Source organism: Temnothorax americanus, unplaced genomic scaffold, assembly GCF_048541705.1.
Source record: "Temnothorax americanus isolate GAGA-0224 unplaced genomic scaffold, ASM4854170v1 Scaffold4, whole genome shotgun sequence".
In the NCBI taxonomy this organism is placed as follows: domain Eukaryota; kingdom Metazoa; phylum Arthropoda; class Insecta; order Hymenoptera; family Formicidae; genus Temnothorax; species Temnothorax americanus.
In genome coordinates this window covers 5,097,444-5,121,514 of record NW_027509547.1, presented here as the reverse complement: position 1 = coordinate 5,121,514, position 24,071 = coordinate 5,097,444, and the positions used below count along the sequence as shown (strand labels likewise).

At 36.2% G+C, this 24,071-nt stretch overlaps 1 protein-coding gene across 3 annotated transcripts in view; it reads left to right on the top strand.

Annotated features, from left to right (window-relative positions):
* Rgk3 (Rad, Gem/Kir family member 3) overlaps nucleotides 1–24,071 on the top strand; it is a 39,724-nt gene that overhangs the window by 3,231 nt on the left and 12,422 nt on the right. For all 3 annotated transcript variants that reach the window (XM_077415894.1, XM_077415893.1, XM_077415895.1), the window contains exons 2-4: nucleotides 415–1,193; nucleotides 3,836–4,096; nucleotides 22,895–23,107. In XM_077415894.1, coding sequence (XP_077272020.1) covers nucleotides 935–1,193; nucleotides 3,836–4,096; nucleotides 22,895–23,107 — 733 coding nt within the window. In that variant the 5' untranslated portion in view covers nucleotides 415–934. The remainder of the gene's footprint in view (nucleotides 1–414; nucleotides 1,194–3,835; nucleotides 4,097–22,894; nucleotides 23,108–24,071) is intronic.

The window sequence follows — 24,071 nt, the reverse complement described above, 5'->3', positions numbered from 1 at the left end:
TAACTTTTTAAATTTTAATGTAATTAAAAAATTATTATTATTTAGAATATTTTATGTTCTTTTATTTTTTAAGCAATGAGTATCTACAACTCAAGAAAATATTGTACGATATCTTTGGGCTTAATTTTACACGTTTTCAAAGCTTTTGCGATCGCGAACGGAATAATCAAGGCAATAATCGACGGGATGGATCTAATTAGCATGCGAGCTCGCATCCGGCAGGCAGAATAACAGGAGAGATGCGAAGAGGGAAAAATAGAGAAAGGGAGAGAAAAAGAAATATAGATTGCCAGTTATTTTCACTGAGAGTTTAGAAGAGGCGCAATTTGCCACGGTCGTAATTACTCTGACCGTATTATTCACGTGTACGTGCAGGCCAGAAAGAAATCAAACCTTCCCATGTTTTATTTGTAGAGTCAAGAAGAACGCGCGGGGGTTCTCTTCGGAGCGAAGCCGGAACTGTCAATATAACGCCGGATACATGACATCCTCACCTGGATATCCTGTCGAATTTTTTCCGAATTGATACTTTTTCCGATAATCGAATCCCACCGAATGGAAGGTTCGCGAAATCCAAAGAGATATTTCGAAAACCAGACGCGGCCCGACGTTTCTCGCGAAGGACATCGAGTCGGCAGAAGATTGTGCAAAAACTTTTACGAACGTTCAAGTTTAAGTGCAGAAGAGTTACGATAAAAACAGTGCTTGATACAGTCGAGTCCATAACACAAATCGTCAAAATTTGTGATCGACAAGTGGAGGATAAGGATTTTACGAAGTTACAGCGAGATTCGATATAATAATTCGTAAAGAAAGACGCAATTATCGAGAGATTCAGAGAAAATAATTATTAATATAAAACGAGAGATCCGAGTGGTGATCAGTGGCTTTAAGGAAGGGAGGAACAGTGGTGGCTGTGTGGTAACTTATAAGAATGGCGGAAGACTCTTTTCGCCGGAAAACCAGATCGGCTTCGATTTGTGCCCCTGGATTTTCCAGCATGGAACAAATGTTGGAAGCAATGCCACCCTCGGGAGCTCGTGACAGGGAAAGAGGCGAGCGGGAAAGGGACAGCGGTAGTGGGACGCCGGATGGCAGTACACCTACGAGAAGACGAAGACCGGCTACAAGATCCCAGAGCGCCCGTGTTTCCGGCGGAAATAAAAGCATCCGACGCCGTGCCGCCGCTCAAGGTAATGGTAATAGCGGTAGGAATGGGGGCTAAATAAGTAATAATTTATTCGTTGCGTGGGTGAATGTTGCGACCTGATTAAGATTTATGATTCCCAGAAGCATTTAAAGACTCAAGAACTCAAAGATTTATAAAAATACTTATAAAGTATTAAGGATGTATATCGCTTATGTCAAATTAGAGGGATAAAGCTGAAATTTATAGAGATTGTGCACTTATATGTCCCAAAAACCAGTGTTAAATTTGCGATCGATTGTCTGACCCGTTTCTGATGAGATATTTGCTTTAAAAGTTACAGAAATTGTATATATATTATATATACTTCCCATATAAATATCATAACATGTATCTCTGCTCCTGTACAGTAAAAATGAAGGAAATTTTTATGGTACACTTCTATGACATCGAGAATTGCAATTACGGGTTTTTAAGTTTTTCTGTTAATATATTTTTTTTCAATTTTTTAATGATTTATTTAAACAATATCAAGTACAAAAATGGGACAAAATTGCGATTTTTACGCTTTTCCTGTCCCAATGATAACATGTTTATGAATAATTTCTGAGACTATAGCTTTACACTGTTTAATCAAGAAAACAAAATTATACCACATATAGCTATACGTAAAACATCCTTAAAAGAGTGATCTGTCAACCATTTGAATTTGGTAAGTTCGACAAATTCTCGTTCAATAAGTTTCAATAAATTTTAAGATTTGTCGATTCTGTTTTCCAAAAGCACATCTTTCGTCTTTTAAACATTTTAATTCGAGGATCTGTAACTAAACACTATAGAAGAACTTAAACTGTCGAATGACCGTTTCGCGTGTCCAGCTCTTTCCCAATGATCAAGATATGAATATTGGCCGAGATCGGATCTCGAGGTATGTACGTAAAAGTCTATTTTGCGCGACAGGATCACGTAATGCGGCGCGATCGGACGTAACTTCCGATGGTATCCGATGAACTCGTAGAAACGTCATCGGTGACGTACGATCCCTCTTGACGAAAGAGCAAAGTGTATCGATATTGCACCGGCATGGCAGTCTATAGACACGTCGTCGCTCTAAAGCCTGGCGAGAGTTCTTGAAATTATTGGCGGCCGCTATTCTCGGACATGGATTTGGCTAGTAGGTCACTGACAGCCCAAACCCGTCTCTCGTCGTACGCTACCGCGTCTCATCGCGAGTCTAGAAATTAGTTTCGTTGCTAAGCATTAGTGCAACGCTCCGCTTTATGCGCGCGCTGAAACACGGAGTCATATTAATGTGAAACGGGAATAATTAGAGCGGTAATTCCTGTTGTTTGTACGCAGATGTAATACGAGCAAGACTGTCAAGTCTTAATTAAAGGATAAAGAGCTAAAGTTTTGGTATAATGTGTCAGGAAGCGGTAGAAAATTGGCAAACATTCCTCGCTTAATAGATCGTTATCTTATTGCGACTTCCATTAAAATAATATCATTTTTTTTATCTTGATATTTTGAGAAAAAATATTATCTGCATAAGTATTTGTCGATATATATGAAATTATTTAAAATTACCAAAAATGTCACTGTTAATGTATATTACATGTTATACTATGATTACAAATATAAATTAAACATTATTTACTTACAATTAATGATGGGGTATTACAGAATTAATTGTTAGATCAAATAGCTTTAATCCACTGTTTTAATATTACAGACATGGAAGAATTAGCTTCTGTTTCAAAGCTTGTATTCCCCCTTCAAAACTTTAATCGCAATAACATTGGAAGGAGAAATCCTATTTTCTTGAAATTAATAAAATGGAGAAATTTGTCTGCTTGATAAATTTCGCGATTAAGTGGAGCAAATATTCGTAAACGCGGTACTGAGCTCGCTCTTCTTTTCCTTTTCCGCGTCGTTTAATTTTGTTTCCCGGCGCCCTCTCCGGGTTGCACTAAATCACTTGACTTTCCACGCGTCGACTTTGCGATGTAATAGGTGTAGTGCCTTTGAAAAATACTCTGTTCTTTGCTTTCCTCTCGAGCACTTTGCCGGTGAAAAGCCCGCAGTCAAAAAGGAACTTTTTCGTTCTGCCCTATTCATTGCTAAAGGGGTTTTTTATAAATAGTATTATTACTCATTGAAATACATTCAGACTTTTCCTGTAATAAAATATATTATTGTAACATTACAATGTAAAGAGTATCGAAAATGTATTTCTGTAAAAATTGAAGTTTTTTTAGAGACAGAAACCATTTGTGCTCTCGACACAAATATAGGTATTTCACGTTTTTGTATAAAATGCCCGAATAAAATTTGGACACAGAGAGATAGCTTTTAAATGGATAAAATCATTAAAATTCTTTTTAAACTTATTTTGCTAGTAATCACATTTTAATATCTGTTACGCTGCGATACAACAATGTATCTTTTTTTTAAATTGTGATTGAATAGCTTATTGACTTACCGCGATTGATATCGACATCGATATTATAAAACATCCATACGCGGTAAGCATGACATACGGTATATATATATAACACGGTTATTAGAATCTGCTAAATATGATTAGCTTTGACAAAATCTGTATCTATATTTATACCCGATATCTATACCGCTCTATAATTATTCCTGTTGAGTATGCATTAATACCTATAATTTTGTCGCTTTCAGCCGCCGCTCATCATCATCACCATCATGAGCCGAGCATGAAGTCGGCCCACTGCAGCAGTGAGCCTAGGTTGACCGAGAATGACGTCAGTCCGGGGATCAGGAGACGAGGGAGCCGAAGGGGGCAGAGTATGCACCACACGCATCAGAGGAAGAGCAACGCCTTCCTGGATGTGCCTGACGTCTCGTCTCAGATGCCACCGCGGGAGGAAGGCGAGGACGAGGATAGTTACAGACTCCGTAGCTTCAGTCTCACCAGCAAAGGTCAGAAATAGCTCTCTCCCACCTGTTGTAAATGTAAACAACCGTAGGAAACGATTTCGCTCCTTACGCGAAAACGTCGAAGGGGAAGCTTTCGGTGTCGACCAGGGTTTGCGCGCACAATTAAGATAGATAAGAAGTGCAGATATACGCGCTGGATAAATATGGAATAAGAGAGAGAATGGATCATCTGTTGTGGACTTAAAAAATAAGGATGACACTTGACATAAGGTGGCATAAAATAATTAAAATAATTACATGAATGATAATAACATAATAATAATAAGTAATACATTTCTAATAATAAGTACAATCAATAATTTAAAAGTCTTGTGTATTTAATTTAATAGTTTTTACAAAATTATGATGCAACAATTCTTGTTACACGGGTAACTTGGTATATTGTCTTACTTATTAATGATCCTACGTGATTCTACTATCTAGAATTTAAAATCTCGAAAGGACCTTGACGGAGTTCTTTTATAGGAGAAACGTTGAATTCAAATAATTAAATTTCCCAGAAGATTTTTTAAGTACCTCTAATATCTCGAATATTTTTAGCGTCCTCTTATATTAAACTTTTTGTATCCTGAAATATTTTCCAAGTTCTTTATTATCGTTGTGGTTTCCCAAACATTTCATAAACTTTTTCAGTGTGTGTATACCTTGCTCTATTGCGACGTAAATTATTGACAGCTTCCAGTATTATATATACAAACATTCTCGATTTACCACGAAAGTATCGGTAACTATGTGGGCGAAGCAACTGTTGAATTTTTCGATAGTTTCGTAACGATGCATGGTTTCCGGTGAATTGACTATCGATTAAATTGTTTTACAGTATTACATTCACGTAATAAAATATTGTTTACAACGGATTAACAGTTTCTATTTAAAGTTACAATTGTTTAATGAAACTTGTGCTTTGCGTCATTGAAGCAACGCTATTATATATTGCAATACTATTATTTTATAATTAAAGAACCATTTATTAACAAGGCGAGTAGTTTCAGTAAAATTGCTGATTAGGGTGTCTTAAAGATTGACAAAATTCTGTGGAGTTTCAAATACACAATAACATTGTAGAGTTCGTATTTGGATAGTATTCTCTTCGTTGCGACGCTATTATCTTTCACGGAATTTACAGACAATTTACATGGGAAAGGAACGAAAATGAAAATAAATTTAATCAAAATATTTCAAGCTATGTGTGTTTCTTCGCGTTTCTGCCCCACGTGTGTACTTCGCGAGAAGCCGCGCCAGAAATACACAAGTGCGAGAGAGATTCAGCAGGGGAGAAGAGCAGTGGAGTCGAGATAAGCGAAAATAGAGCGCAGCTATAGTTATGACGTCGACGGGGCTCTACCACTCGAGTTCGACAAACCAGTGAATGCGCGTAGAAGTCATTTACACTCATCCGTCTAGAGAGCCGCTCTTTATAATAATACTTACTGCTTACATAGATAAAAATGAATATGCTTAGGTAACTTTAGCGGTAAAGTTGATTCGATATCTAGTAGAAATAGTCGTCGATCGACACTATTGAATTTTCCTTACGGCAATTCCTTGGTGTCATCATGGCATCGTCGAGTTAGTTTAACTAGGTAATATCGATTAAGCCTCGAGTAACCGTAAACGATTAAGAAAATGTTATTATTATATTGATGAGGCAGCAGGTATAGTAGAACAGCGTCGCGAAATAATTTTTCTCGATAGGCTCTTACGATCTTGTTGATATTTGTTATGTCGGCGTAGTGCCGTTAGCAAATATGTTAGCGTGACGTTAACGTTCGAAACATTGCTTGTCACTTGTGTCTATTTTTAATATATGTTATTTACTTCATATCTATTATTATTATATCATCTGTATCTATTTTTAACAATATTTTTAATATTTATTATTTACTTGATATCTATCACTATTATTTGTCGAATATAAAGCTGATATTTCAGTAGTAATAATTTTTTAATTAAATAGCTGAAGATCTAGAAACCTTTGCACACACAAGTTCAAGTAATCCTGAAAATATGTTACAAGATTTTTTTCTTCTCATTGTAAGATGGTAATTAAAAACTCTTAATTGTATGTATTAATCCTTGTAAAAATTTTAAGCAAGCTTATTTGGAAAGCAAGCGCATTATGTACATACGTGTTAAAAACTAAATGTTAAAATGTTATATATAACTTCTTATTAATCTTTTTTTATATGAAAAAATGCTAATTTCGTCGACGAATTTATCACCGAAATTTAATACTACCGAAGTGTACAGTACTATATGTGTATAAACATTTTCAGTATCCTACACTTGATATTCTATCCGATCGCTTTTGCATCGTGTTCGTGCAATTCTATCCAAATTTGTCTTTCTCTCTCTCTTTCTCTTTCCCTCTCCCTCTTTCTTTTTCTCTCTCTCTTTTTTCCTTCCCCCTCTCTCTCTCTCTTTCTCTCTTTATATCTATCTCTATCTGTCTAATCGTTCTCGGAGCGGAAGTGGAGTGCAATGCAGTAACAAAGTTAAAGCTTGAATTTACGTTAAAGTGACATGAAGTCCCTCGTTTCTCGCCCAGATCAAATAGTTTACTTGCCTGCTTGTTAATCATTTTCGGAAAGTTACTGTTTAAGAGCGAAACGTGCCTTCTGGGCGAAGTTGGTGGTTTAGGTCAGTGGATACATCAGCAGATCGTCAAAATTATTCTAACTAACGGGGATGAACGGTTCTTCGAAATTCATGTTACATCAGTTTATCACTATTTCACTAAATGCAGACAGTTTGATAGCGATGCAAGCTATAATCTGGTGCAATCAGTTTGCGTTAGCAACTCTTCTCGTTTGTTGCGTAATTGAAAGCAAAATTTCATTAAACTACGTCAGTATACAAAATTCGATCCGTATATAATTCTACCCTTCGTGATTATAGATTAAAATTTAACTTTTAATTAATACTGATGTTTTTTCAATATGATCTGACATGTTTTATATACATTGTCAGCATAAAAGTGTGAGTTTGCAACAAATTCGTTTGGTTGACATTATTAATTGAGCTTTTTAATTGAGTTTTCAACTTGGCAAAATAGATTCTATTTCATTGGAAACTAACCGTAAGTAAGAGAGAATATAAATGGAATGGCGAATATAAGTGGAACGGACGCATTATTTCTGTTCAAGAAACTTTCCGAATGATCGAATCCATTTCCCATTCTCCACGTCTTTCATAGACTCGTTTGTCTTTGTCTGCTCAAAACTTGTGATTCCTGGTTTAAGTTGCTTCATCATAAATCGAATTCGACCACCTGTTACATTTGTAAACACTGATTTCTTGCAGGTTTTCATAACGAGTTTGGGATAACAGAATAGTCCCAAACTGGAAAAGAGCTAAAATAATTATTATTTTGACCATTTATTGTAGCAAAGCAATATAAATTATTTGAATTTATTTTAAAGGAAAATAGTAACTTAAATAATTTTTTCTACATTTTCAAAAATTATTAAAAAATTGATAACCGGTTTTGACATTTTTTAAAAATCGTTATTTAATTCTATACCAAAATTATACCAACTACATAAGTACATAGATGAATGCATATATGATTATAAGAATTAAAAGATAAAGCATTAAGAACAAAGACATTGTAGATATCGGCTCCGAAACGGCACGTGTCCTAGAATCAGCAATACAAAAGAAGATAAGAAGGAAGCCTTGAGAAAATAAGCAGAATGTTTCGTTGATGCGTAAACCGAGACCGAGAGGTAACGTAATCTGGCAAGCGCTTCTTCGACCTGTTACATTCTCGCCTGTCGCTTCCATTTTCGCGAGAGCTTCCCTGAACGGTGTTTCTCAGAAGATTATTTGAGATCTTATTGTTGTTTTGAAAGAGCAACTTGCTCAACGGTATAGTACTAGACAATTCGCGATAATTCCGCGAACAAAAACTTTCACGAGCAAAAAATTCTCTGTTAACTGTCTAAAAAGAAAACTTTTAGAAAGAGATGAGGAAGTTTGTTTGGAAGTGACTCAAGATTTTCATACAAGATATATGTGCATAGTATATTTGATACAGTGTACATTTCTACATGGAAAATATCAAATATATCCTTGCACATACGGGTTTCGACAATCCGATGAGCTCGATAGATTTATGGATCAGCGGTCTCGCGTGTGTGCGCGGATTTCTTTACCCATGAAAGTACGAGTCCAGGAAATTGAAAGCAGGTGACAGATTTGTGGTTCTAGATATCTAGAGGAAATGCGGATTTATTTGGCCGTGTGATTCCGTGCACCTGTTGCCTTGAGCCTCCGTGATGGAGAATTAGCTAATTTCAGAATTTTCATTATGTACCGATTTAACTGTTCAACACACGGTGAATTTTAACGCATGTTGATTCTAAACGTTTCGGTTAAGTGCACTTTTAGACGAGGTTGAATCGCACATAAATCGAGACGGCAAATCTGGTATCACAGATGCTTTCTTTCTTGTATACGTATAGTGCAACAGGCATACGTGCCCGTGCGATGCAACCAGGTCAAGGAAGCTGTAAATTTCGCGAAACTGGAATATTCTTTGTTTTCCATTAAAAAAATTCTCAAATATACGTATATTGCTTTCTGCATCATGGTAGTCAATTGAAATAAAAGCCTTCTGAATATTCATGTACCGCGTCAGCATCTTTATATATTCCAGAGAACATTTTTTTCTTCTGCTTACGTACTTTACATGTTCCTAGTGATGCGCGTGTATCGATTAATTTTCTCGTACCACGTTTTTTATTTGTGTTCGCGCTGTTATGCTCCATTTTTCTTTATGTATCTCTAGGAGAGGGATAAATCCGCGTTTATGATGGATTTGTATTTCTCGAATTTCAAATCGATATCTTCGTAGCACATCCATCTCGTCGGTAATCTGCGTTCTTAATCCTTGTCAACAGCGCTCACACCTTTTCCGTGACAGAATAACGATTATGCGAGCGTGAGGCTTTACGGATGTAACGCGATCTGATTTAGCGCGAAGAACAGACATGTTTTAGCCGTGTTTTAGATTGCGCGCTGATAAGCATTAAACATTGCCGTCAATATAAATTAAGCCGCCGACTCATTATTCTTGTTTATCTCGTCCCTCTTTCCTAAGTCTTCTTACTTCTAGTTATACATCAACTTTACCGGATGGGAGAAGTTGATGAACGTTGCAGGGAAGAAAATATCAGCGAGAAAATCAGTAGACGTAGAAATATATATTAAGTCGCAGTATAATGTGAGGGTTGAAGTCTAAGGTCATAAGAGTTTGCGCCCTTATGTGCTCTAATAGTTCATTATCCGTTCTAAGATGTAGGAAGAATGTTGTATCAAACATTTAATTCTATTTCTCTTAATCAGATAATGAAAAGAGTTCCTGTAGACACGCATTTATCCATGTATCCAACGCATGTATCCAAAAATTTCTGTAAATAATAGTTATTGTGCAGATCACGTTTGATACAAATACATATACATGCCCATTTTCAATGTTGTTTTTAAATCTCAAAACAGTTAAAAAAAGATTATAAGAGAAATAAATCTCTTTTATTAACTTTGGAAAAGATATTTTACCGAAGCTGTTTGCTGTAAAGATTTTAAATTGCTCATTGAGTACCTTATATTCCGCGCGCGCACGCGCGCGCGCGTTCTTTTACAGTTTATTGTCAATAGGAAAGCATCCTTCGTAAAAGGAACGGTGCTAAATCATGAAAGTAATAAAGATCGACATTGGGTACAATGCGCGCACTCGACGTAAAATTACGCTTTCTTTCTCACGTTGCCCATCAACTTTTTGTTAAATCTTTCTATCGGATCTAACCTTCGACATTTTAGCAGCATCATTGACCTCACATATAATGTCGTAGTTTTATTCGAAGATGTTCTTCCCGCGATCTGTTTGCAAGTTAGGTTTGCACAGCTTCTTGCAAATTCATTACTGTATTTTACGCGGAAAAGTTAACGTAAAATCTTGAAATATTTATGAAAGTAAGCGCTGGGAAGTAAGTGCGCAAAGTTGTTTAAATTCGCTGCTTTTATTCAATTTAAAACGTTGTAAAAATAAGTTTATCAGTAGAATCTTGATATTTTTTCTCCAGAGATGTGTTAACGTCCCTTAATAAGGATTCGCAAATATCTCTTAAAAACCTTTTCTGATAATGTAACTAATAATCAAACAAGATACTAAGTTTTTTTTCATCTAAATTGTAAAATAAAAAAATTTGTTTTATTTTATTATTTTATTTTACATTATTTTAGTTAGATACATATAAATAATAATAATTTTTATTCCAAAATGTATTAATACTCCAATCCGTATTTAATAATAATATTGTACAATATTGTAACACTGTATTGTAGTTATTATTTAGATTTGAAGTTATTATTACGCAAAGTGTGCGCAATTATAGCATTATGAAATTCTTTAACATAATCTTTTTTTATAAAGAATCTTGCAAAAAATAATTTCGACTATTCTGAGTTAATAGTGGTTGCTTACAAAGGGCGCGTCGGTTGCCGTGCGATAAACACATTGGCGGTACAGCTGCTGCGATTTATTTATATAAGCGCCTCGGATACTGTTTTCGCTGCTATAAATAATCTTATCGGCGTTCTACCTTTCCGCGATATTAGGCGCGTCGTATCTCGCCTCGTTAAAGGGGGAAAGGTTTGTTGTGCTCTTGTTGCAGACCTTAACCCTCCGCTAACAATTTTCTCTGTCATTCGTCGAGCCATAATTGCCTTTTTTCAATAAAGTGTATTTGTGCTTATTTTCCTATTGAGTTCGCATTCGAGGCATAAGTGAACGATTAGTTTGTATAAACACAGCTAACTATATTAATTTTTTCATGGCGCATCCTCATAACCGGGATCATTCTTTTAGACAGCTTCTAATCTCTTAATTTAACAGAATTCAATATATGTGGTAACATTTAATTTATTCATCATCTAATCAAGATCAATTTTACAAATTTATCTTTTCAAATCTTTTCCTTTTATACATATAAACGTATACCTATGTATATCCATTTTTTGTCACGATTATGGCATCGTATTGCATGTTAGACCAGTGAAGGTAATTTCTGTAAGTTTTTTCGAGAAGTCCGGGAGGCAAGTAAGCATACCTCTACCTTTTCTTTGAAATAAAACAAACTTTTTTCTTTTGTTCCTTTTTTCCTCTCGTTCTTTACAATGGGCATTAAAAAATTTCTAATTTGTTAAGAGTTTAATGAGAAGGAAAGCAATCGACGCGGCATATTTCAATGGAGCATTTGATATATGTCAACCTGATTATTAAAAACTAAATCTCGACCGATAAAATAAAATATTACACACTCTTTATGACGTCACTATCGATCATTTCCGGTAATTTTAACACTGCGCCCGCCTTCACCCACGTCATCACGTCAACTTTGCCCTACGTCCGGTTTAACATTATGATATCACTCTGCACACTTTATTACCATCTCATTTGTATCGCACGTCATAAAAACGTCACCGTTACCGCTGCCACATCGAGTAATGACATCATTTTCATCGTCGCGCTCAACGAGTCAAAGTATTGAAATCGATTTTGTAATGTCACGTTACATGAGAGCGCATAAACGGGCAATTTTGTCCCGAGAAAAATGTCGTTTATTTTAAGATATTTTCTTCTTGAGGAAACTTCTTGGGAGGTTCATTCTTTAAAGGAATATTCATCTATCGTATATAACGAAGAGCGGATAAGCGGCAACAATCTCCGACACGGAAAGTTATTAATTACAACGCTTGGTCGAACGTGCGCGAGATCTAATGAAAATTTCTTTCAAGGTTCAACAAGCATTTTGCGCGACGGACGCGGTGCCTCGACGCGTGGGCGTTTCCGCGCATATGCACGCATGAAAACTGCGTTGCGTCTCCATTTGCCATTGTCTCTCAAACTCTTCTTCATGAAATTAAATACTCGGTCCGTTTAGAAATATAGTACGTGGTCGTATTATGATATTCGTAATAACTGTCGTAATAATAATAATAACTACCGTCTACAATCGGTCGTAATTATAAAATAAAAATCTACGAGTTGACGTAGAAGCCTAAATACCACTGACGAGAATTCAATTCGCAATGCAAATTTTTTCGCTGCCATTTCCAATTTAGCTCTATTTTCATCGTCGCTCGTCTCCTTACGCTTGGCTTACATTTAAAAAATTCAATGCTCCATATAATATCGGTCATCGGATGACAGGGGGCGAGTATTATCGAGGGTTTGCCTTCTCCGGGCTGCTGCTATTCAATTCCGCCATACTTCTACTTCTGTTTTGTCAAGGACCGCGTGCATCCTCGCAGTAGATATAGACAACGCTGGTCAGACATCACCATTATTGTGCCGCTTCATCGATGCACATGCTCATACCATTTGCTTGATGAATTCGCGAAAGGACAGTATATAATTGGAAATAAAAGATCGCGTAAATATCGCATTCAATTTTCACCCCTTTCTTCGTGTGAAATAATCTTTCAATTTTTTAGAAAGATATAAACTGTCGATTAATATGAATAAACGTATTAAGAAACACGCAAAAATATTTCACGGTTTCAGATGTTTAATGCTCCAAAAAGAAAAGCATTAAAAGATTTTTGAGTTTGAAAACTTGAGAATTTGAAGATTTTTCAAATATTAGAAGAATAGGTACATAGAAATTATATATAAGATTTCAGATTAAAAACTTTTAGATATGGAAAATATGCCAGGCATGTACATTATCAAGAATCCAAAAAGAGAAACCGAGTGGTCTTGAAGGTGTGGGTCTAACTGTTGATATATTCAAAGCTATTTAGAAGCAATCGTTATATAAAAAATAGCTTATCGAGTAGCTCGGTGAGAAATACCAGCAAAGGTGAAATTACTTACAGCGACCTTGCGCAAACACGGTCCGTGAAATCGAGGGACACACGTTCTCCCCCGATCGTTCGTCGGACTCGTTTCGAAAATCGATTTTGTTTTTTTTTCCCCGGGTGCTCGTAAAACGGCCCTCGCTCGTGCATGGGGAACCCGTGCCACAACGTCGGCGACGTCGGTCGGCTCGTAACGTTTTACGATTTCCCGCTTCGTCTCGCTTGTACGCGAAACGCGGCGTCCGCTTTTGCCGCGTGCAATTTTGCATAAATACATATCAAATCTGTTGTGTGACGAGCTTCACGGCTGATGCGCACCAGCGAGCTAGTCAATATACGTCGGCATTTACGGTCGACTTGATCCTTCGTCTTCGATGTAATCCGCTTTCCGAAGAGGATATTTAGCAACCCGGCTATTATTCGCCGGGCTTTTTGCAATTTCCTCGAGCCAATGTAACTCGTGTAACCTTTTACCGTTATCTATAGAGAAGCACTATTTATGTCCTACAGCTTTTTTAAATTTTTATCTAATATCGTCAAGTTTATAAACAGAAAAGAATACAGAAAAGAGAGAAAGTACAGCAATGTATTTATTATATAGAGTACCTACTCTCTCTCTACGTATATACGTTATGGCAGTTACTCTTTACTTTGAAGCATCCCCACTGCCCACATATATGTGTTTTCAATATTTATGAGCTTAATAATTATTTTTAATAACATAATTTTTAATATTGTTATATTATAATTAAAATTCTTATTTTATTTTTACAAGTGTAAAAATTCATAAGCAATCATTGATAATAAATAAATTTACTTTAAAATACATCCATGCATATATACCAAGTGCTTTTAAAAATTCTTTTAAAGATGTGCATTTTATGTCTCTATATTATACAGTTTAAGACAGAAATTTTTATAAAAATTCCAGAAAATGCACGTGCTTTACTTAGTATTAAAAATGTTGACACACTAAAAACTCTTGAATAGTCGTTCTAAGAAGCAAGTTCGCGTAAAATCGTGATAAAATTTGTGAGAGTCGTGTCGCGGAAACGAGGCGTTGAATGCCGTAATTAGCGTAATTTTTCAGCGTTTTCTTTCTCGCCGCGAAACAACGAGCCGTATATTGCGACAAGAATCGCGAACGATAAATTAGTCGTATATATCTGGCGGTCAAAATTTAGCGCCAATTTATTTGGAGCGGGGGCGGAGATGGGACCTGTTTGCCGCACGTGACACTCGCTTCGACTTTGACGAGGAGCTTAATAATGCATGCAACCGAAATTGAAATATTAAACGGACCTAACGGAGTTAGCGGCCGCGCGCCAGCCGGGTCGCTGTTTACGGCTGGTAACCGCTACGTTACCTCGGAATGAGTTGATTGCGCGCACATCGCGATCGATATGCAGACGTTCCGTGTGACTACTGGTAACGCGTGCGGCGGGGGGTCCAACTCTAATGCCTTCAGCTCTCTCCCGTCTATGCATATATGATTCCGCATAGCCGGCGCGCCGCGGGCAAATCTGCATCGGGTCGTATGTGCGTCGGTGTTGCACACACTGCACCGCCCGCGTGCCACGTATGCATGCATGCGTGTGTCCCCGGGTGTATATCTACCCGCGGCCACGCTCTCTCACCGTGCGCGGCTGATAGACGGCAGATTGGTCCCTATAGAGCGACGCTGTGGCTATATCACTGCCGGGGCTTTCAAATGTGCTTCCCCCGGCTGCTTAATGGAGTTTAACCGCGACGACGTCGACAGAAATTTCACATCGTGCCAAGCACGACGGGACGGGGGCGGCGACTTTGTAACGGCGTGGATTTCCCTAAGTCGATGTGACCGCGACATATAAATTGAAAGTTCCCTCTTTCTACAAGTTGACTCGTCATTTGTTCCGACAACCAAGCTGACCACTTAATTTGAAGTTACATTATTGTTTATACGTTTATGTTAAGCACGGTAATATATAATTCGCGCTTCTTTTCCTTCTTTTACAATGAGATGTAAGAAAGAATGAAAGCACTTCGCCGGGGACGTGAGCTCAGAGTGTCTGGAAAGTCTTTTAGGCTTATGGGAAAACGGAGTCCACCCCGCAGAACAAGATCTTATAGGATTATTAAAGTGCTGCAGGGTTAGTGCAGATGCGTTGCAGAATCTCTTTACCGAAAACTGCTTACGATAAAATATTTTTATATCAATGGCGAACTGCCATTAGACCGTCTGAATATTCAGGTGTATGATTCATAATCTCTAAAATTTCTATTTTATTTTAAAAGTTGCTCATGTATTTGATTGAATCCTTTGTCTATCTCTCTTTGGCAGTATTTGCATAAGGAATATCAATATTCCGTCTTCTACTATTATTTCATATTTCACTGCGCGACGTTTCTCATGTCGCACAGCCTTATTGCTGGCTCCAAAATATTGAATACGCCCTAATAAACTAAATAAAATACATCAAAATAAATATGTATACTTCCGCCTGTTATTGGTTTTTGAAAAGAATTCTGAGAGTACTCCGAGCGTATTGTGAGAATGCTGAGGATTGGTACTTCGCACTTTAAGTGAACAATATTCATCGTCCATCCAAGACCAGATGGGTGACCACATTTTTGTCTGATTGCCGACGATATAGCCGTCCTCTCTATATATCATCCAATTTTCTCAACGGCAGAAGTCGAAGATAAATGAAGCAAGAATTTTTCCATCGAACGAGATTAGAGAAAGAAAATTGGGTGTTTTATTTTTTATTATTTCGACACTTTTATCGTACTTCTCATTGGCTTTTACAATTAGTTGCATGAAATTGTAGAAACTTTCAATCATCTAAATTTCTTTATTTTTTTGCGAAACATTATTGTGCATTATGTTAGAATGCAATCTCGATAAAACAATTTCATAAAATTAGTATATATATTTTAATAACATAAATTTAATATATAATTATATATGTATATATATATGCTACCTATATAAAATAATTAAAATTTATATTTTAATTATTGCGTGTAAATGTTTTTATTATTAATTACTAACTTATTAACAGCAATAACTATTTAAATATTTAATATAAAAGCCATTTAATTTAATAACTTACAATCCCGTTTAAATTAATAATGAAATAATTTAATATAACCTACGACGGTCTCTATGTACTTTTTACGCGAAGCAGAAACATTCTGCTTTTTTATTTTGTTCTTCTGGCTGTGGTGCCTAAATTAAAAATAGCAATATGTATAAAAAAAAAGGCGAACAGTGTCTTCGTTTTTTCTTTCTATTGACTTTGCTGTATATCGATCGGAATATAATTCGATTTTGTGAGCACGGGAGTGTGTAAAGGTACAACGTGCGCTTTTCATAACATGCTTCACTTGCCGTGAAACTGCAGACTTTCAGGCTCTCCAGGCCGATAACCTATCGGATAGTCGACATCAGAGGAAAAATGAGTAGGCGACAGCAGAGATGACGACGGTGAGACGATCAGCGTCTCGATTACCGTCTCTGATGACTGCCAAATATGCGTCACCCAGAAATTTTTGGAACGTGTCACACGGGAAATATGCAGCTGAGACATGAAAGTGATATAGCTTTTATATAGCTGCAACTCTGTACGATATTAAGCATTAAGAATCTATTTCATCACTTGCTTTATTTGCGATATCATTTTTGAATCTCCAAGAAATTTCTCTCGTACAGTTTTGTCGCTACGCTAGATTATATTTGACTCGAGACGCTGATCGACGCTGAAAAAAAAATCAAAACGGAAGCAGAAACCGCTCTTAAACTGAAGACTTTAAAGATACAGAAACCTGTGTTGTGTTTATACGTGAATCGAGAATCTTATTTCAAATTTAAAAGCGTCAAATCTAAAAACTGTCCAACGCTTTTAGACTATGAAGCTATTTTAAACCTGTACATTATGAGCTAATAAACGCAGCGATATTGACTTACAAACAGATATTCTATTTCCAAAATCTGACCAAGAGTTTTCTACTTAATTTATTTTGAAATTATACAACATATAAACAACATCAAAGTCTAAGAGACGCCTGCAAGTCGTCTTTACACATCTTGGATCAATGAACGTAACGCGGTTCAAAAGCAACAGGGTTGCAGGACACATACGCACGCGCACGCATATACGTACATACACATACACGCACATAATAACATTTACACTCACATAAACACTTAACTATATGTTATAACGACATCAAACGACAGTATTAAAAGATGGTGAATTTAATCGCGTCGTGAAATCGTGTCTTGCGAATCATTCCCAACGCGGAAACATTGCGCGCGTCTGAGTACGCGCAAAACAATTTGGCAGCCGTCGTTCGATCGTACGTCGAACGTTTAAACTTTTATTAATAGAATCTACCTCACTTATTCGATGGTCAAATCGGTGCACCTGTACCACGTTGTCGTGCCAGCAGCTATTCGCCCGTCGGAAACCAGCCGGCGCGCGAACGAACGCACAGCTAAAGGGGTGGACGCTTCCCCATTTCTCGCCGTGCAATAACTTACTTTCGCAAAAGCGTGAAAAATGCACCAATGCATCACGGCAGTTCAGTCGAGCGCCGCATGATATTTTTATCAAAAGCTCACGTGGAAAATAACGGTCCGGCACCGACCCGCAGCCCGTTCCTGTCAGCTGACATTATTTTGCAGTAATCAATGGTGTGTACTGCAATCGACACCTATTTCCCATTCAATTATATATTATGTAAATAACGATATATATATATATATATATATATTTATCAAAACTACGTGTGCAAGTAAAATAATTTATATACGTTTCTATAATTGAGATCGCGCCGAAAATCATTGTTACCTACAACAAATAAATGGCATTTAAATCACGTATCATACTTTTTTAAATCCCTTCGGATAACATTTCGTGATAAATGACATTTCGTGATAAATGACATTTCGTGATAAATGACATTTCGTGATAAACAACCTTTCGTAATAAATAACAAAACTTAGATTATCGTTGAAATCGGAAACTATTTAGAAAGCACGAATAATTTTTCAAAGTCGGCGTTTGTTTGAAACATTTGGAATATTGTCATCATTTTCAGTCTTGCATTATTTTGTATTCGATTATAACCGCGTCTAATATATCGTTTAACATCGCATGTCGTTCATCATGTGTCAGGTGCTGTGCGATTTGTCAAAATTTCATCCGATTCACATTATTGTCGCCATCGTATCGATAAAAATAGTTGATGACGCCTGGGAAAGGATCACTGTTGCTCTAACGTTTGCCTGATGATTATCGTTTGAACGTGATACGAAATTTTTCCGGATTTAACGAACTCGGGAGCGGAAATTGGATTGTACCCGCGAGTTGTCCGCGCTGTCCAATTTTCTCTCCATCTCTTTTCTATCTCATTCTCTCACTCTCTTTTTAACACGCGTGCGCGCGCACGCGATTGATCTTCCCGTTTTCATTCATTCGTACGTACAAGTACGTGCGCACAAGTAGCACACATGTCGGACTAAACTTCGCGCTGACAAAAGCGCGAGACAAAGGGAAGGAACGGACAGACGAACGGACGGGATATCGGTATTCTGAGTCGCTGAACAGGACGTGCGTTGTTCCGCTAACGGTGGTTGACAGCCGCACGTTGACATCGGCGTATACACGTGCATGTGTACGCGGATGCGGGCATATGTTATCAAACGCGAGCTTTACACGTATGTGCTAACGTATCTATAATAAATGCTTGTGAATATTTTGGCAGAATCGATTTGAGGATCTTTTATTTATTAAGGCCGTCCTCTACCTTCTCGGCTGTTTTTTTACGGCTTTTTCAATAATTTTTTACGGGCAAACCATCAAAATAATCAATCTCATTGTTTTTGCATAATCTTGATGAACATTTAAATAAGCTTTACAAATTTTTTAAAGTCAAAATATATAATAAAATAAAAGTTATAGTGGCCGACAGGAAGACATCAAGTAAAAGAGGGGCTTGACGGTGACCAAGATTGCGGCTGTTCTGCTTATCTGAAATCAAAAAACCAAACGGCGTTTTAATCTTCATATTTAAGACTAGCGATTGAACTAGAGTGAATTGTAAATTACAAAAATTGACTTTCTTATACACTTTTGAAAATTACATTCTATTTTTACTCATTTTTTATCAAATTTTTCGCTCGTAGAAAAAAAACTATCGAAGCAATCACGATAATCCTAGTTCAATCGCTGGCTTATAACATATTAAAGATGCTGTATAAATTTCAACAAGATCTGTGCAGTAGTTTCTGAAATATCGTGGTCACCGTTTCGAAAAATGGTGTTTCGAGAAAAACGCGTTTGAAAGTTTGCGCATGTGATTTATACTAAAAGTTTCATCTCACCGTCAATCTGCTATGCCTGGACCATACAATAGGCTTTCCTCTTCTTCTTGGAAGTGCCACTTCTTTGCAACTGCCACAGCAAAACTGAACTAACCGACGCTTCACGGCGTCTCAGTCAATATTCGAAAACATCTGCTTGGCTTTCGGAGCAGCCGGGCGCGCGCTCTGTATACCTGCTCCGTTCCAGGGCCGTAACTTGTGAACCACTTCGAATATCGAAAAATCCTTTGGCACACATTTTCTACACATGTTGTAGATGTGATTTATGAAAAAAAAAAAAATATTTTTTTTCGACCCGAGAAGGTAGAGGACGGCCTTAAAACAATTGAAGGCACAATGGCAAAATTAATTCTTTTATCGGTGTTTACCAGATTTTTAATGAAACAGGTTTAATATATGGAAGATGGCATTTGTTTGCTGGGAAACATCTGCAATATTAAATTTTGTTATATTGTAAAGATTGAGAGATAGAGAGAAAGAAAAAGCGTAGATTTTTTTTTATTAAAAAAATGCACGATTGCGTTGCTCTAATAATTAAGCTTATTAATAAACTAATACGCCAGTATTGTAAAATTAATAATAAGATAATATATAAGAAAAAATAATGAGTTCTTATAACAATTAATACTTATCTAGATGAAATTATACATGTACAGAAATAAAATTATATTAAAAGTAAATTTAATTAAATGTAAAACATAACTAAAGAGATGAATTAAAATAACTTTGACATGGAAATAACAGTCGAAATTTCAGAATATTTCACTTCAATCAACACGTAATTTCGTGAGGCGCGAGACTTGGATTTGAGTCATCTTGCGCGTATGATACAAAACTGATGTATGAATCACCTCACAGATAAAATGGTTTCATGAATCATCTCAGGTCTATGAACTTCTGAATATGCCTAAGGTTTTCGTACCAAAATCTGTTATTTTATTCGCAAATTTTTGAAAAAATTAAGTGCTTGTAAAATCTAATACTAGATGCAATAAAAATAAATGATTTTTTCTACTATTTTGCGCATATACGGGATGACGAGTGGCTCTCGGGCTTCGCGAGTAATTAGTAACTCAAAGGTCCGTGGTTCGATTCCGACCCGGCTTTCATCCCATATACCTCGTTTAAGAGGTGGAAGGCCCATTTTAAATAGGAAGTGACGTTAAGAATTAAAGTTCCAATGGATTAATAATCCGTTTAAGAGTTTAAAAGAATTATTGCATAGTGATAGTGGTCGACGGTAAAAGAGATTGATTGAAATATATATATTGGGATTAGAGTTGTTTGTGTCACATTGCCTTGAGCAAAAGACACCTTAATCTCCCTCAGGACCGAGGGAAATTGAAATAACCCCCCCTCTATAAGTCATCACATCTTTAGAAATGCACTTTGAAAATAAAAAAATTACCTATTTTAACGTCTGTGAATTTAATTTCTTGCGGGTTCTCTAGGAATTCTTCCGTACGTTCAGAATTACCTAGTTGACCATGATTATCTTTTCCCCACGTATATACCTTGTTGTCCTCAGTAACCACCACGAAAAAACTATCGCCGCAAGAAAGGGAAATGACCTTTTTTTTTTACTATTTTGCGTATATATAAGTGCTTCCGTTTTTTATCATTTTATCTTTTCTATAATGGAGTAAAAATGAAAGTTTTTAATCGATCCCCGTAGGGTTACAATTCTCATCCATGACTACCTTTTGGACCAACGTACGGCTTAACGTCTCTTCCCGAAAGACGGAGCAGAGTTTGCTCCGCACAAGAGCCATTCTCGCACGCGGAGGGCGCAGCTTTCGGAAAATAAATTCTATGTTTACGTGCTCAAGTGGACTCGAACCTGGTTTCTCAGATTACAAGTTTGGCGCTCTACCACTAGACCATATTGCCGCCCCTTTATCTTTTCTATATTTTTAATATTTTAATTGTTTAAATTTAATTATTAAGAAAAAAGGTATTTTACTTATCGAGTAATTCAGTTCTTTACGTGCGCACATTCATGTTTAATGCATTGAAGACAACCACGCTGTACACAGGTGTGCAACTTGTTAGAGCTGATTCCACCTGACGTGCAATGCAACGTAAATGCATTAACACGGAACCAGAAACGTGTTTCACATTCGAAGTTTACTTTTGCAGTGTCTAAGGATTATTTACAAGTTTGGCTACACATCGATTCGATGTTCGTATTATCAGCAATGGCCGATCGAGAGTGATCGTGTGAATCCATTACTTTAACGGCGTCTCCGTGTATTTCCACGCAAATGCACGAATCTAGGAACAGTCGATCTTTGTGTCAATACGGAATGCTTTCGTGTTGGTTACATTAAGCTGCTAAATGTGTTTTAACTATCAACACACAGTTGATGAGTTTAGTTTTCCACAGAAACAAATTTCCAGAAAACATGTATAAAAATAATCAATAGATTTGTTCTATTGATTATTTTTATACATATTTCTTTCACTAAATAGCAAATAATTTTCTTCTCTAATAAAAATATTAAATTATTAATTTTTCTTTGTTACATTGATATTATGCCTGCTAAAAATTTAAATGTTTTATTAAGATAGATTTTAATAAATGCGTAAACGTATCTGTTTTTAACAATAGACACATGTCATATTAAGTGTACGCTAATATACTCTATAAGTATACTTTGCAAATAATAGAAAACAAATCATAACTTTTTTTTTCAATTCTTGTAATTTTCGATTATACGTTTAAAAAGACATATTTCAATAAGAACTGCGAATTATGTACGTGTAATTGTTCTTTTGAAAACCGTGAAATTTATTTCATATTTCGCGAGGATTGCGTTATTATAAGAGATGAAATTCTCTGTTGAGAATTCCGACCGTCCCATTTCAGCTCTTCCACCATGGGCACATATTAAAATGATGCCCACGCAAAATATGGTATTAGTGATATTACCTAGGGTCAACGCGCTGTAAAGGGCGTGATGATGTTTAGAATATACAATGTGTTTTGAATACAAGAAAACGTGAATATGCACAGGGATATATATTTGAGCAATGCAAACCAAATGTGAACACGGAAAAACGGATTAGCTACTATAACAAATCTGGTCGTAAATTATGGATAACTAACATTTTTTGCAGGGAGAGCTATATTTTTTGCAGCGAAAGCTATAGTAGCAAAAGGTTTTGCTATTATACTATTGCTAAATTATAGCTCTTGCTTGCAAAAAATGTTATCCATATTTTACGACTAGATTTGCTATAATAGCCAATCCTCTTTTCCCGTGAATATTAAAGCACACACAAATTACGATATATAAAAGAAGGAACACGGAGATTCACAAAATTTATGTAAAAAGAGATGTTGATAATTCATATATAGCTAACTTTGATAACGATAAAGTACATCTGAAAAATTGTTACTGTCATTTATCGTTTATCGGGCTGTTATTTTTACGACGTTATCGATTAATCTTTATACAAATAATTGTATTATATTATTACACATTCGTGTATGTTTTATTTATATGATGTTTTGACGATCACTGGTATGTTCGATATAGGTGTCGTCAACAGAGGAGATTCATTTAGGAGAAGAAGATCGAGATCGAATTCTCTGGCGCCTGTCGATCAGGAGAACGAGGAACGACGACTGCCGCCCAAGGAAGTAGCTTCACACACCGTCGCTATGTTAGGTACAAGGGGAGTTGGAAAAACCGCCCTCATCAGTCAGTTTATGACCAGCGAATGTATAAATGCCTACGATAGACAAAGAGGTGAGTCTTACATCCTGTCACGCTGTAGTATGATGTTTTACAGTACGATATATTGTAAAAATCGTGAAGAAAACGCGATTTTAAATAAGAAGAAGTCACTTCTTTATTGTAACATTATTTTTTGTTGTTAGTTAATACTCTCTAAAAAAATAATATCCAGATGTTATTTTCAACAATTTATAAAAATAAACACGTTACAATCATGTTCAATGAAAAGATTTTAATAATAGTGTGCATGTTATAAATATTCTAGAGTCTTGAAATCGATTTTTTTTAATAAAAAAGCCTAACCAATTTAATTTAAAGCATTTACGAATTTTTCTGAAATATATGTGTTCTCTGATTGTTAATAAACAACGAAGTCTTACTTATTATTCAATATTAAGTAAATTTTACTTTGATTGGATATTTTAAATGTTAGTTGGTAAAATGCTTAAAACTCATTAAAAAGATATAAAGATATGCCTTATATTTTTTTTCAACAAAATCTTTGGTAAGGAAAAAATAATCTCGAACCGCAAATGAAAAAAAGTTATAAAAACCTATGGCACATTTAGCGAGAAGTTTCCGGTTTCCGTTATATTATTATTTCGGTCAGATTTCTGAAAAAATTACGATTGATTCCTTCGATAAATGAAAGCACAATGCGGTAAGAAATATGTAAACATAATCTTGTTCGAAAGCACCCAGTACGTCTGTTAATAGAATATTTTATTGCCACGTCGTGTAAACGTGACTATCACGTGGAAACGGTTGCAGAGAGGAAATTGACGGACATTTCTTCATCGATCCTATGGCAAATAATCTTTATGGCAACTTTCAACGGTTTATACTTCGTACCCAGCACGATCGTCTCGTAATATCGCGTGAGTTTACGCGACGGTGTGTATTTCGATTGCGCGCCCGGTGAAAGACGGCATCAGGCTCCGCCTGAAAAAGACGTGGTTTCCGGCTTCTTAAGCTC